The 14,205-nt window shown below is 43.2% G+C and overlaps 1 protein-coding gene across 3 annotated transcripts in view; it reads left to right on the top strand.

The window, feature by feature from the left end:
- Window positions 1–14,205, top strand: part of SLC30A9 (solute carrier family 30 member 9) — a 130,210-nt gene that overhangs the window by 20,457 nt on the left and 95,548 nt on the right. For all 3 annotated transcript variants that reach the window (XM_033946479.1, XM_033946475.1, XM_033946486.1), the window contains exon 4: window positions 11,280–11,379. In XM_033946479.1, coding sequence (XP_033802370.1) covers window positions 11,280–11,379 — 100 coding nt within the window. The remainder of the gene's footprint in view (window positions 1–11,279; window positions 11,380–14,205) is intronic.

The raw sequence follows: 14,205 nt of genomic DNA, 5'->3' as shown, positions 1-14,205 counted from the left end.
TATTTGCCTGATAAAGAACAAAGTCAACAACAAAAAGTAAAATCTTCAGATCAAGAACCCTTAAACATTTCACAGATTTTAGAAACATCTGAGAAGGATTTAGCATCACCAGCCACTATGATCATTACTTTAGCTTTGCCAATTGATAAAACATGGTTGTTAAAACTTTACTTTAAAAATAGACAAAAAAGCTTTCTTGGTTATAAAATACAAATGTTCCCAGACTTGGCACGGGAGACGCAAAGGCGCCGCCGTGAATTTCTTCTTTTGAAACCTGGGGTTTTATCTTTGGGGGCAACCTTTTACTTGAGACACCCGTGTAAATGTATTGTGTATTACCGTACTCTCAAATATGTGTTTTTTGAACCATCACAACTGACAAATTTCGTGGCAATGTCTCGTCTGAATGTTAATAATCCTTGAGCCCTATAATTTGGATATTATGACCTCATCTCACTGCTTTAGCTCTCAGTTTCTTAAATATTATTATTATTTTTCTTTATAATTTCACCAATTTTCTTTAATTCTTGGATCTTAAATTGAGGACTTGAGCATAAATAGTATATTTGTTAACTTAGGATTTATATTAGTATTGTATTTGATATCTATTCTATTCTTGCTTTCTGTACAAGTGTAATACTTGAAATTTAAATTGAAAATAATAAAAATTTAAATCATAAAAAAAAAAGACCTACCTCTAGTGAATCCATGTTGCCTCCAGTCCAGTAATCTACAGGATTCCAGAAACTTGACCATTCTCTGTTTTAAAAGTGTTTCCATTAATTTGCTTACCACAGAAGTCAGACTTACCGGTCTGTAATTCCCTACTTCTTCCTTACTTCCACTTTTGTGGAGAGGGACCACATCTGCCCTTCGCCAGTTCTCCGGTACCATTCCTGACTCTAGAGACTCGTTGAAAAGGACAGTCAGCGGATCTATCAGAACTTCCCTAAGTTTCTTCAACACTCTAGGATGTACACCATCTGGCCCCATTGCTTTGTCTACCTTTATTTTAGCTAGCTCTTCACGAACACAACCCTCTGAAAATCAGTCGGGCCTATTTCTCCCACATCCCTATTCATGTTTGTCTTCTGCGGTTCCACTCCCGGCACTTCAGCCGTGAACACAGAACAGAAATATCTGTTAAGCAATTCGGCCTTTTCTTTATCAGCTTCTACACTTCACCTTTGAGTCTCACAATGCCACTTTTGCATTTCTTCCTATCACTAATATATCTAAAAAATGTCTTATCTCCCTGTTTTATTGTGTCAGCTATTTTAACTTCCATTTGTAACTTTGCTATCCTGACTGCTCTACCAGCCTCTCTTAACTTTTCCAGATATTTTTGCCTGTCTTCCTCTTTCTGCAATCTTTTGTAGTTTATGAAAGCTAACCTCTTATTCCTTACCTTCTCAGCTAGTACTTTTGAGAACCAAAGTAGCCTTCTTTTACTTACTTGCCTCACAAAAAGGTTTGTCGCCCTTACAATCGCTCCTTTCAGTTTTGCCCACCGCATTGAAAAGATGTAGCAGGTTACTTATCTTCAAACATTCTTATTGAATCCGTGAAGAGACAAAAGTAGAAGTACAATTCAATTTCTGTTAGTCCATGCAAAAGTCATTATTATTATTATTATTTTTAAATCTTAATTAAGTTTTCAGAGCTAACAAAAAGTGCAAAACAATATACAGATATTAATAATCATAATAAGCACTTATAATCAATCAGTATCAATATAAAAAAAATAAAAAAAACCTCTCCCATCCAACATTTTCCATCAGGGAATAATACCAAACAAAAGATATACCCCCCACCCTCCCCTGGATGTGTGAGTGCTAAAACAACGGAAAATAGAGATAAAAGACAATTATAACAAATCCACAAAAGACGTCAGTGGACCCCAAACTAATTTGAATATCTTAGTATGCCCTAGCATGTCAGCATTCATTTTCTCATACTTATAACTTAAGCATAAATTTGCCCATCAAAAAGTAAAATTAAGGCGATCCCAATTTTTCCAATTATGAGTAATCATTTGTATGGCTATCCCGGTCATAATAAGGAAAAGCTGACATTTATATCTGTCCAATAAGGGTTTAAGATGCAATATCATACCACATATGACAACATCATATGTCAATGGAATCGATGACTCCAGTATGGTATTAATCTGTCACCATATTGACTTCCAAAAGTTGAGTATCAAAGGACAATAGAACAGCAGATGATCCAATGTCCCTATATCAAGATGACAGTGCCAGCATCTATTAGATTTTGAACTATCTAACTTTTGTAATATAACAGGGGTCCAAAAACTTCTATGCAACAAAAAAACCCCAAGTTTGTCTCATAGATGCTGACGCCGTACATCTCATCCTCCAAGTCCAAATTCGTGGCCATTAAGACGCAGAAATCTGCTGCTTTATCTCAATGCTCCAAATGTCTCCAAGACTAGTTTTTGGTTTCTTTTTCATATAACCAGATATTAATTTATACCACTGGGCAGCCTGATGCCCTAGGAAATCTGTCTGGAAGCATAGGACCGGCAAGCTATACTGATTTTTTTTAGATTTTGCCAATTAGGGAACTCCTTCTGAATGGCTTGCTTCAACTGCAACCACTTATAAATTTGAGACTTTGAAATACCGAATGATGCAGTCGTGAAAAATCAAGCATTTTTCCATTTGATAAAACATCATCTAGTGTATGTATACCTGCCTGCATCCAATGCTTCCAGAAGATCTTAGACTTGCCAATTTGAATCTTGGAGTTTAGCCATAAGGATTTACACATGGATTTTTCCACTGGAATATCTGTTAAGTTGTTAATAAATTTCAAGGTTTTCCAGGTGTCAAATAAAATGCTATTGCCTTAACATATCCAGGTAATTTGATACTCAACACATGAAACAACCATAATAGGGACATAAGTTGCCACTCTATGTAGAGCCAATCTGTGAGATGTTCCATAAGCTCAGGAAGGATCCAATACATACCCTGACGCAGTATATAGGCCTGATGGTACCTATAAAAGTTTGGGAAATTTGCCCCAACCGCCACAATTGGTTTTTGTAAAGATACTAAAGCAATACGAGCAGTTTTACCCAGCCAAATAAATTTGGTGAGAATGCTATTTAATTTCTTATAAAAGGACCCCTTATAATAAACTGGCAACATGCCCATTTGGTAGCAAATCATCATTTTAACAGTTTACTTTCATCATCTCTTCCAGCGTTTTTTGAATCCAAATACCTAAATATTTTATACCCTCTTCCTTCCAAAGAAACACAGTCCATGTGCCTAAGACCCCGTCTACAGGAGAGGCCTAAGGCGCCTGGGCCAATCAGGCCCTAAGGCCCACCATTCTGTGGATGGCGGGGGGCTTGGGACTCATCTGTCCAACTTTTTTAAGGTACGGGGGGGGTGTCGGGAGTGGGTGGGGGGTGTCGCAGGGTTGTCAGATGGGGGGTCAATCAAGGGTTCGTGGGGGGGGGGGGCGTCGTGGGCAGGAGGGCCTGGGATCCTTCCTGCCCATATCTTAATGGGGGTGGGGGTTTTGCCAGGGCAGGAGGGATTGGGCTCCCTCCTGCCCTGATCGAGTCGGGGGGGGGGGGGAATGGATCGCGGCAGGAGAGTTTGGCTATCTCTCCTGCCGCGATAGTGATCATCCCTCTACCCGAACTGCCACAAACCGTGGCGGGAGAGATTAGACATTTCTCCTGCCGTGAGTCGCAGCAGTTTGGGTAGAGGAGTGATCGCCATCACGGCAGGAGAGATGAGCCATCTCTCCTGCTGCGATGGTTGCGGTGGGGGGTGGGCAGGTTGCCGGGGCCGCTGAGCTGATCGCGGCAGCTGCTATCAGCTCAGCGGTCCCTTTTTCAGCACTTATACCTGTTTTGACTTGGTCTAAGTCAAAATGTATAAGTGCCTACTAGGCAACCTGCCTAAAGTTTTGGTTATACCTGCTTTACGCCTATGTCTAGGTCGGCCCACCTCCTGACCTTTCCCCTTCTCTAAAAATGCCTCTTTTCGTATGCGTTTAGAGGCAGGGGAAAGGCCTAAGCTGGTTTTAGATACGTCTAAAACCAGCTTTGGTTATGGGTACTTGGACGATCAGGTTTTTTGATCGTCCAAGTACCCATTTAGGCCATTTTTTATATATTTTTTTCTTTGATTATGAGCCCCATAGTTTTTAGATAATTGGTGCTGCCTTCTGTGCTTGTTGAGCCCTTGAGGCTACATTAAGTTTATTATTGAGCGGTCACTTCTACAGCAGGAACCAGTATATCATTATTATGTGCACACACCTTTTTTGCATGCAATTGTTATTTAAAAATACCATTGTGGAAGAAGTCCAGACCAGATGTATTATAGTTATTATTAACAAAGGTGGAAAGAAGACAAAACAACAGCCAGCATGGTTAAAATGTGAAGTGAAAGAGGCTATTAAAACCAAAAGAACATCCTTTAAAGAATTCAAACAGGATCTGAATGAATAAAAGAAGCAGTGGCTTCAGCACTGGCAAGTTAGGTGCAAAACATTGATAAAGAAGGCTAAAAGAGAATATGAAGAGAAACTTGCCAAAGAGGCAAAACTCATAGTAACAACTTTTTCATGTATATCAGAAGCAGAAAACCTGTAAGGGAATCGATGGCACTGTTGGATCATCAAGGAGCAGATAAGACCATATTGGAGAGATTGAATGATTTCTTTGCTTCGGTCTTTATAGAAGAAGATGTAAGAGATCTACCTGAATCGGAAATGGTTTTAAAGGGTGATGATTCAGAGAAAATGAAAAAAATCTCACTGAACCTGGAAGATGTACTGAGCTGAATTAACAAGTTAAAAAGTAATAAATCACCAGGACCGGATGATATACATCCCAGGGTACTGAAAGAACTCAAACATGAAATTGTTGATCTGCTGTTAGTGATCTGCAACATGTTGCTAAAATCATCCATAGTACCTGAAAATTGGAGAGTGGCCATTGTTATACCAATTTTTAAAAAGGGTTCTAGGGGTTATCCAGAAAATAATAGACCGGTAAGCCTGACTTCTGTGCCGGGCAAAATAGTTGAAACTATAAAAAAAATAAAATTATGGAACATGTAGACAAACATGGTTTAATGAAGTCAGAGTTAGCATGGGTTTAGCCAAGGAAAGTCATGCCTCACCAATTTGCTTCATTTATTTGAAAGTGTGAATAAATATATTGATAAAGGTGACAGCATTGCTCTTGAGTACACGACACTAGCGTGAAGGGATACTTAGAAGTGGCCATTGTTATTCTGTTCAGAGCCAAAAAAAAACTATGACGGTCTCTGCTTATGCTAAAAACATGGAAAACTTTCCAGCACTGGTGCATTGAAGAGAAGCCTTTCTCTACTCTGATCTCTCTGGTGTTTGCCTTCCTCCAAGCAGGCCTTGACAAGGGACTTACAGTAGCGTATCTCATAGTCCAAGTGGTGAGACTTGCTCTTGTTTTATGGCCTGAGATCATAAGGCTTCATTGACGTCTCATCTGGACATAGCCAGATTCCTAAAGGGGGCGTTGTTCCTCAGGCCCCCGGTAAAACACCTGTTTCCTTCAAGGAACCTTAAAGAGGTTTTGCAAGGCCTCAAGGTCCCATTCGAGCCACTGGAGGAAGCATCCTTGAAGGGTCTGATGCTCAAGACCAGGGGTGCCCACACTTTTTGGGCTTGCGAGCTACTTTTAAAATGACCAAGTCAAAATGATCTACCAACAATAAAAATGCTAAACATATATATATTTATATATATATATATATTTATATATATATATATATATATATATTTATATTTATATATATATATATATATATATATATATATATATACACCGAGTGTACTTTGTATTTATGTTCAAATATTTTTTTATTATACAGCCCCCCTCCCCCGAAGGCCTGACCCCCCCTGAAGGTCTGCACATTCCCCCTCAAAAGTTGACTCCCCCCCTGAAGGCCTGCACTACCCCTTGAAGGACTGCACTCCCCCCCCCCCCGAAGGCCTACCCTCCCCACATCCATTTACCTAATTCCAGCAGAGAGGATCGCTGGTACTTTAGCGATCCTTGCAGGTTGCCATAGGCCTCAGGAGCTGTCTTCCTCTGCCCCAAGCCTGTCTCTGACTTAGAGGAGGGGCAGGACCATGGCAGAGGGAAGACAGCTCCTGAGGCCTATGGCAACCTGTAAGATTTGCTAAAGTACCACCTGCCACCGGCCGTCTCCCATTCGTCCCCTTTGGAGATCCCCACAGGAATAAGGAAGTTAAATTAATAGAATACTTAGGCACAGAAAAACAAAGAAATACTTCCAAGAACTGCCCCATAAGAACTGCCTATCACAATGCTCATTAGTGGAACTGAATAAAAGACAAGTACAATGGATTTAGAAGGGGGATGATCCGCCCGGGTGCACAGCTTGGAGGGGTGCACAGCCGGCCAGGTCCGGGTCATCCTGCCTTTCTTTTCCCCCAGTCCGCGCTCGGGGCTCGCGCCTGCCTGGTCCTGCACCGACGCTCGAATGGTGCCGTCAACTCCCGCGAGTCTCGCGATAACCAACAGCACCATTTGGGCGGCGGGTGCGAGCCCCGTGTGCAGACCGGTGGAAAGGAAGGGCAGGAGGACCCGGACGGCTGTGCATCCCTCCAAGCCATGCACCGGGGGCGGGGGCGGACCGCCCCACCTCGGTACGCCACTGATTGGGAGGCCGATTTTGGGGTTTTTAAAATTGTATATCGGGCAGCATTAGGCCTCGCTCTTACCTCAATCATTACAGGCGCTTCTATTTCTTGTGATGCGCTGAGCTCCGTCCCCCACCGACCTTCACCCCGCCCTTCCAGCACTCTGATTGGCCAGCGTTCTTTAAGAGGCGGGCCAGTCAGGAGGGTAAAAAAAGAGAAGGGAAGAAGGGAACCTGCTGTGCGATCGACTGGGGTCGCCTGAGCGAACGACCTGTCGATCGCGATCGACGCGTTGGGCACCCCTGCTCAAGACAGTTTTTCTTGTGGCTATTACTTCAGCAAGAAGAGTCTTGGAGCTACAGGCTCTTTCTTGCAGAGAGCCTTTCCTCAAGTTCACAGAGGCCGGAGTTCCTTTGCGCACTGTTCTGTCCTTTTTGTCGAAGATTGTTTTGATTTTCCATGTCAATCAAGAAGTCAGATGTCGGCGTTCCAGTCCACAGGCTTTAAGAAGAAGGACCAGATTCTGAAGAAGGTGGATGTGAGAAGAGTGCTTCTACAATATCTTGATATCACGAATGAATTCAGGCTATCTGACCATCTTTTTGTGCTCACTAGTCAGGCTAGACATGGTGCACCGGCTTCCAAGGCCACAATATACAGATGGATCCGTAGGGCTATTTTGTCAGCATTTATTGCCTGTGGAAAACAGTCTCCAGTCTCTGTAAAGGTGCATTTGACTAGAAGCATGGCTTCTTCGTGGGTAGAAGCTTGAGCGGTCTTCCCCAAGGAAATTTGTAGGGCAGTGACCTGATTCACTCTACATACATTTTCCAAGTTTTTACAGAGTGGATATAGCGGCAAGGGAGGACTCTGCCTTTGGGTCCTCAGTGTTACAAGCCAGCACAGTGGTCCTGTCCTAGATTTCTAGGACTACATTTGTACATCCCATCTTTCCAGAATGACACACCTATTGCTCTAGAAAAAGAGATTAGGTTCTTACCTCTTTTCTAGTAGAAAGTCACCATGTCCAGTATGTCCTGCGCCCACCTACTGTTTCAATCTGAAATTTCGAGTCCAAACTGAAATTTGGATGTTGGTTAGACCTTACGGGTTTAAAGATAATCTGTTCCCTCCACCCTTTAGTAGCCTTTTCCCTATATTTTTTTCTTTTTTTTCTCCTCATCCCTTCTTATGATCTTTCCATATATTTTATTTGGTTGTATCACAAACTAAGGGCTCCTTTTACTAAGGAGCGCTAGCGTTTTTAGCATTCGCTGCACTGCCGCACGCACTAACCCCGTGCTACTGCCAAGAACTAACGCCAGCTCAATGCTGGTGTTAGCATCTAGCGCGCGCGGCAGTGCAGCACGTGCTAAAACCGCTAGCGCAGCTTAGTAAAAGGAGCCCTAAGAGAATTTACTATCTTATTATTACTTGACCATCTTTTGTTGTGCTAGAAATTTCTCTGTTTGAATTGTTGAAACAGTATTATGTTGATATTGATTTTGCCTTTTCTTTTTGTATTTTGACAAAACTTACAATTAAATTTCATGGTAAAAAAAAAGAATAATCTATTGCTATAGCACAGTGTTTCTGATTGACATGATTATTTCACTGTTTTGATTGTTCAATGACAATGTTTAATATGTTTATTATGATTTCAGAGCAAAACAGTTGTAGCTGTGGTTTGGGGAGTTTCCCTGTACCCTTCTTTCACTTGTGTTTCTATATGAGGCTGTTGCCTGCTTTGGTACAAACTGAAAGGGACAGGAGAGTCCTCTAGTGATGGAGGATGGATTCAAAAGCTGGAGTGGATTCCTTCTGCATACTTTACAAGCATGGAGATATTACCTGTCCATCCAGAATCACACACCTATCTTCTAGAAAGATATTAGCAAGGTAGAAATCTCTTTTTATTGCATATTGGATATAGGTCAAATGCAGCAGATAATGCAATCGGGTACAGCTATCAGTGATCAGATAAAGCACAGAAACAGCAGGCTGTAATTCTTTTCTGCATATTTCTGGGCATTGGTCAGAGCAGACAGAAGGGAGAGGACACTTGCTCAGAGATCATGAATTTTCTTTATGTGTAAGCAGGTGCTTTACAAAAGAATAGAAATACTGTACAGAAGGAGAAGAGGAGGATTTCCTTAAAAATATACTCATATCTAAGGATGTCAGTTTCCTAGCTGCTCCGTATGTGATGTAAAGAAATGTCAGCAAATGGATATGCAGTGATACTAATGATTCCAGGGTATCAGATCATAACAGATGATGACATTGTGGAATCATTGCAAAACAAAGAACATGAATCAGAAACTGACGACAATCACCATGTTAATACCGATGTGGGAACAACACATGCAGAAGCCTTTGAATGGAAAATCAGGAAGAAAGCATAATGACCCATCTCCTTTGTCTGAAGAGACTTTGGATTTCTTTTATCAAGCCGCGCTAGTGGGGTTAGCGCGTCAGACATTCCATCACGTGCTAACCCCGGCGGCCGGCTAAAAAACTAATGCCTGCTCAATGCAGGCATTAGCAGCTAGCATGGCAGGCGGTTTAACGTGCGGTATTATGCGCGTTAAACCCCTACCGCAGCTTGATAAAAGTACCCCTTTGTGATGTTGCTGCACAAAACTGAAAATCAGCATTGAAGCAATTAAAAATTACTTCCTTTTTAAAGTAAAATAGTGTATGTACTACAGATAGTTTGGTATATTCTCCTATTTATTATTGAAAACAAATAACACTCAACCAGTTATTCAGATTTTCCATTATCTGGACTGCGCTCTGCGAGGTTAGTCCGGATAATTGGTATCCAGCTGTAACTATATAAAAAGCATGTTTGTTACTATGTTGCTAGCAGCTGCTCTGGCTGGGAGAAAGATGGGTACATTTTTCCCAGACCTGTGTATAATGCTGTGGTAACATAAAGAAGGTATGTGAAAACTTGATTGTTCCTATTCTAACCTGAGAACCTCCCAAGCCAGAGTAGAAATATGTAACTGAAATATATAGTAAGTTAACACTGTCTGGCCCACAGATTGATCTTTTCACATGTTTTGCTTCAGCTTATGCATGTTACTGAGCAAAAATGAACAAAAGGGTTCAGTTCAGAACTTAACCCATACAATACACATAGGCATACAGTATATTAAAATAAATGGTAATGAAGCTATTAGATATTCTTCCTCAATGCACAGAAGTACATGGTGTTTTTTTTAACACAAATGCAATGCAAGGAATTCATTTGCTAGGTTTATGACAGCATAGAAGGGTTAGTCGATGATTCACTACCAGTTTTTTCATCTTCTGTAGTCTTAGCAAATGCCTGCAACTTTGAAAGACAGAATGGGACTTAAGAACTCTGTATATATATCTGAAGAAAACAAAACTACCAGAATACATCTGTGCAGGAACCAAAATGTTGTTTTGGACATATATGTATACAGTTGAATCTCAGTTAACCGATATTCAATTAACCGGCACTCTCAACCAACCGGCAAAAAAATTGTTGGCAAAAAAAAAAAAAAAATTGTCTCCTGTGCTTTTCAGACAATGTCCGAAGTGGTGCTCTTGACCCAACAACCCCCTCCCTCCCTCCAGCTCCAGAGGCATCAGCAGAGGCTTCAAATTTCCCTCCCTCCCTCTTTCTCTCCAACTCCCAAAGCATTGTGGCAGCCACAAATCTCCCTCCCTCCATTCCCAAAGCAGTAGGCCCTGACAACCCCCCTCCCTCTTTCCATTCACGAAGCAGCTGGCGGCTGGTCCTGACAAACTCCCCTCCCTCCCTCTGTTCCCGAAGCAGCAGAGCTAGTTCTGATAATCTCCTCCCTCCCTTCCCGAATCAGCAGAGCATCCTGACAAACCCCCATCCCTCCCTCATCCGAAGCTGTAGCGGCAGCCGGTGAGCAGAAGAAGTGCCGATAAACGGGCTGCTTTCAGCTAACCCCAGCAGGGCCTTTCCTCTGCCACGTCACTTCCAACATGGCAGAGAATATGCCCTGCCTGTGCTTGCCCTGCCTGTCTACCAGCACTTCTTCAGCTTGCTGGCTGCCTGTAGAAAACCTTTATGTACCTCTCTGTTTCCCTCATCTTCTCCACTACTCTTGCCTCAAGAGATTGGATCCATTCACTGAGTGCTAGAAGCTCTTTGCATAGAGCACACCAATAAGACCTCTCACCAACTGGGAGATAATTGAACAAGTGACACTCAGTACAAAAAATTGGATAACTCCCATTTTGTTCCTGGACTGCTGCCTGCATTTTAATATTTATGATTTCTTTGTTAAGTTGCTATGGGAGTTGGAAAATGTACACTAATTCTGAAGGCAGTCTTGCAATGCTTGAGTTTAAATAATGAGCTAAATAGTTTGGCTGCCTGTGTATTAAATGTTTACAGTTGATTTATATAGTGGGATTTCCCCCCCTTTATGTTTTTGATGAGTTGTATACATTCTGTTCCTCATTCTACTTATTTAAAAATCTGAAATATAATATGAAAATCTAGGCTGAATGTTGAGCATTTTAGCAGTGCTATTGAAAATGAATTCCTTTTACTTTTTATTCAGTTAAAGCAGTGCTGAAGAAGAACGAGTATGGTGTTAAATACATGCAGAATAACTTCATTACAGGCATTCGAGCAATGAATGAATTCTGCCTGAAACCAAGGTATTTTTAACCAGTTCATTTTATGATTATGCTTAAGTTGATGGTTTCAATAATATTTCTAGTTCAATGTGTCTAGTGGTCCTGAACTCTAGGGTTTTGTCTCTGAGCTCGCAAGGGTTGGTAGAGTGTTTATGATAGTTCAAAACGTGCCAGCTTAGACATTTGACTGAGCCAACTCTCCAAGGGAATAGTTCCATCCTGAGTCCAATGTAAAATCGTTCGTTTAACCATCAACAAGGTCAGATAGATAAATCGCCACTTAGGTACAGTGAGGCCTTGTGCCTCTGTTTTTTTTAATAGAAGATGTGGAGGGGCATAATCGAAAGGAATGTCTAAGTCTGTTTTCATCTAAGTCGCAAGTCGTCCAAAGTAAAAAAAACAGCGTAGGACACATTTTTGAAAAATGCGTCCAAAAAATATTTGTTTTCGAAAATCATCTATCTATACGTCCATCCGCCTGATCGTCCAGATCACTAAATCGTCCATCTTTATACCACATTTTCGTCCAAGTCCAAAACGCCTAGAAACAGACCTTTTGGACATTGGAGGGGTCTGCAAAGTGATGAACAGGACACTCACACAGGGCACCTAAATAGTGGGCTACCTTACAGGGCACTGCTGTGAACTTCACAAAAAGGGTGCCATGTAATCATCTAACTGCTGCCGGGGGGGGGGGCATTGCCGTCAGCTGTTATAATGCTGCTTTCGGGCAAAGGAACTTAAGAGGGGCAGAGCCAGCAGCAATATATGAAGGGGGAGAAAAGAGCATGGAAGGGTGGTGGAGGAAGAGAAAGGGGGCGGGGTGGTATGGAAGGGTGGTGGGAAGGATGGTGGAGCAGTGTAGTATGGAAGGGTGGTGGAGGAGAGAAAAGGGGCAGATGCTGATGGAATTGTGTGCAGGGAAAGGGAAGGAATTGGGTTGGAGGGAAAGAAAGGGGGCTGATGCTGATGGAAGTGTGGGGGGGGGAGGGAAGGGAGAGGAGAGAGTGAAATGCTAGACCATGGGGGTGTGGGAGAGGGAAGGGAAGAAGAGAGGAGAGAGATGCCAGACCATTGGAGGAGGGAATGGAAGAAGATGGATGCCAGACCAATGAGGGTGAAGGGAAAGATGGAAGGGGGAGGCATACAGTTTTTGGAAGTGGCACAGAAGGACAAAAGATGAAAGGAAGATATTGACAAGAAGATGAGGAGACAAGAAACCAGACAAGACAAAGAAGGGGACATGCATCGCTGTTTCTGTGGTGTTGCATTGTATGCAGAGTCCAGCTTCTTGGTGGTTTTATTTAACCTTTGTCTACGTATTTCTATTTTATCCCCCCTTTTACAAAACTGTAGAGCATTTTTTTTTTTAGCACAGGCCGTGGCTAAAAACCATACTAAAGTTTTGTAAAAGGGGGGACAGGTTAATTTGTGATTACATATTCCATACTAAGTGAAGGTGTTTTCTGTGACCTATTTGAATGAAAGACATGGGGGTCCTTTTATGAAGCTGCAGTAGGGGTTTAATGCGCATAATACCGCGCGTTAAACTGCCTGCCGCGCTAGCCGTTAACATCTGCATTGAGCAGGCGTTAAGTTTTTTTAGCCAGCCATGGGGGTTAGCGCATGATGAAATGTCCGACGCACTAACCCCGCTAGCACAGCTTGATAAAAGGACCCCATGGTTTTTTGTTAGCGTTGATTAGCCTTGTTTGGTGAAATGCATCAGGCATGGTTCTTGGGAGCACCTTGAATTAACCTGATTTGAATCTCCTTATTTTCTGTCAATCTTCTTTTGTTTCATGTTGGATTCTTTGGTGGACTTGTTGTTTCGTTGCAAGTTAACATACATGGAGTGGAACATACTAGAGGAGTTACAGATTTGGTTGTTTATATACTTACACTAGTCTTTAAGCCCGTTACATTAACGGGTGCTAGAATATGTGTGGGTGTGTCTGTATTTATTTCTTTCTCTCTCTCTCCTTAGCCTGTTTCTGTATTTCTTTCTTTCTGTCTTTCTTTTTCCTCGGCTGTCCACTACCACCCCTTGCCTGCTCCCCCTGTCCATTCTCCCTTCCTTTTTCTTCCCCTGTGTCCACCACCACCCCTTCACTGCTCCCCTTATCCAGCAGCACCTCTTTCCTGCTCCCCTTGTCCAGCAGTAGGCCTCTCTTCCTTTTTCTGCCTCCCCTGTCCATCAGCACCTCTTCCCCTGTTCAGCAGCACCTCTTTTTTGCTTCCCCTGTCGAGCAGTAGGTCTCCCTTCCTTTTTTTGCCCCCTCGTCCATCAGCACCTCTTCCCCTGTCCACCAGTACCTCTTTTCTGTTCCCCCTGTCCAACAGTAGGCCTCCCTTCCTTTTTTTTCCCCCCCCCATCCATCAGCACCTCTTCCCATGTCCAGCAGCAACCCTGACCTCCATTCTTTTTTGTCTGCCCTCCACTGACATCCGCCTGAAGCCGCCGTGGCCTGCAGGCACTGACAGCCTCTGCGGCCTGCTCCCACTCCCTCCTCGCCGTCGCTTGCTGTTCTCCCCCCCCCCCCAACCGGGGAAGCTTCAGGCGTACACATCTGCGGGAGGAGGAGGAGGCCGGGGTTGCGCGGAGCAGCTAGGCAGAGCCGGGGTCGGGCATGGACCTTGTGCCGCCTGGGCCGGCTCCTTACTTCGCTGATGGAGGTGATCGGCGGCTGGCTGCGGTCCCCGATCCGTTCGAGAGAGGAGCTGCGGCGGGGGGGTGAGCAGGCAAGGGGGAGGAGGGTGATAAGAAGATGCTGGCAGGTGCGCCTGTGCCCCCCCTCTATGAATCAGCGGCAGCAGTGAGGCAGCACTCTGGCGGTGAGTGACAAT

Source organism: Geotrypetes seraphini, chromosome 1 (genome assembly GCF_902459505.1).
Source record: "Geotrypetes seraphini chromosome 1, aGeoSer1.1, whole genome shotgun sequence".
Taxonomy (NCBI): Eukaryota; Metazoa; Chordata; class Amphibia; order Gymnophiona; family Dermophiidae; genus Geotrypetes; species Geotrypetes seraphini.
Note: the sequence above shows the minus strand (reverse complement) of the source record. Positions and strands in the feature narration are given on the sequence as shown.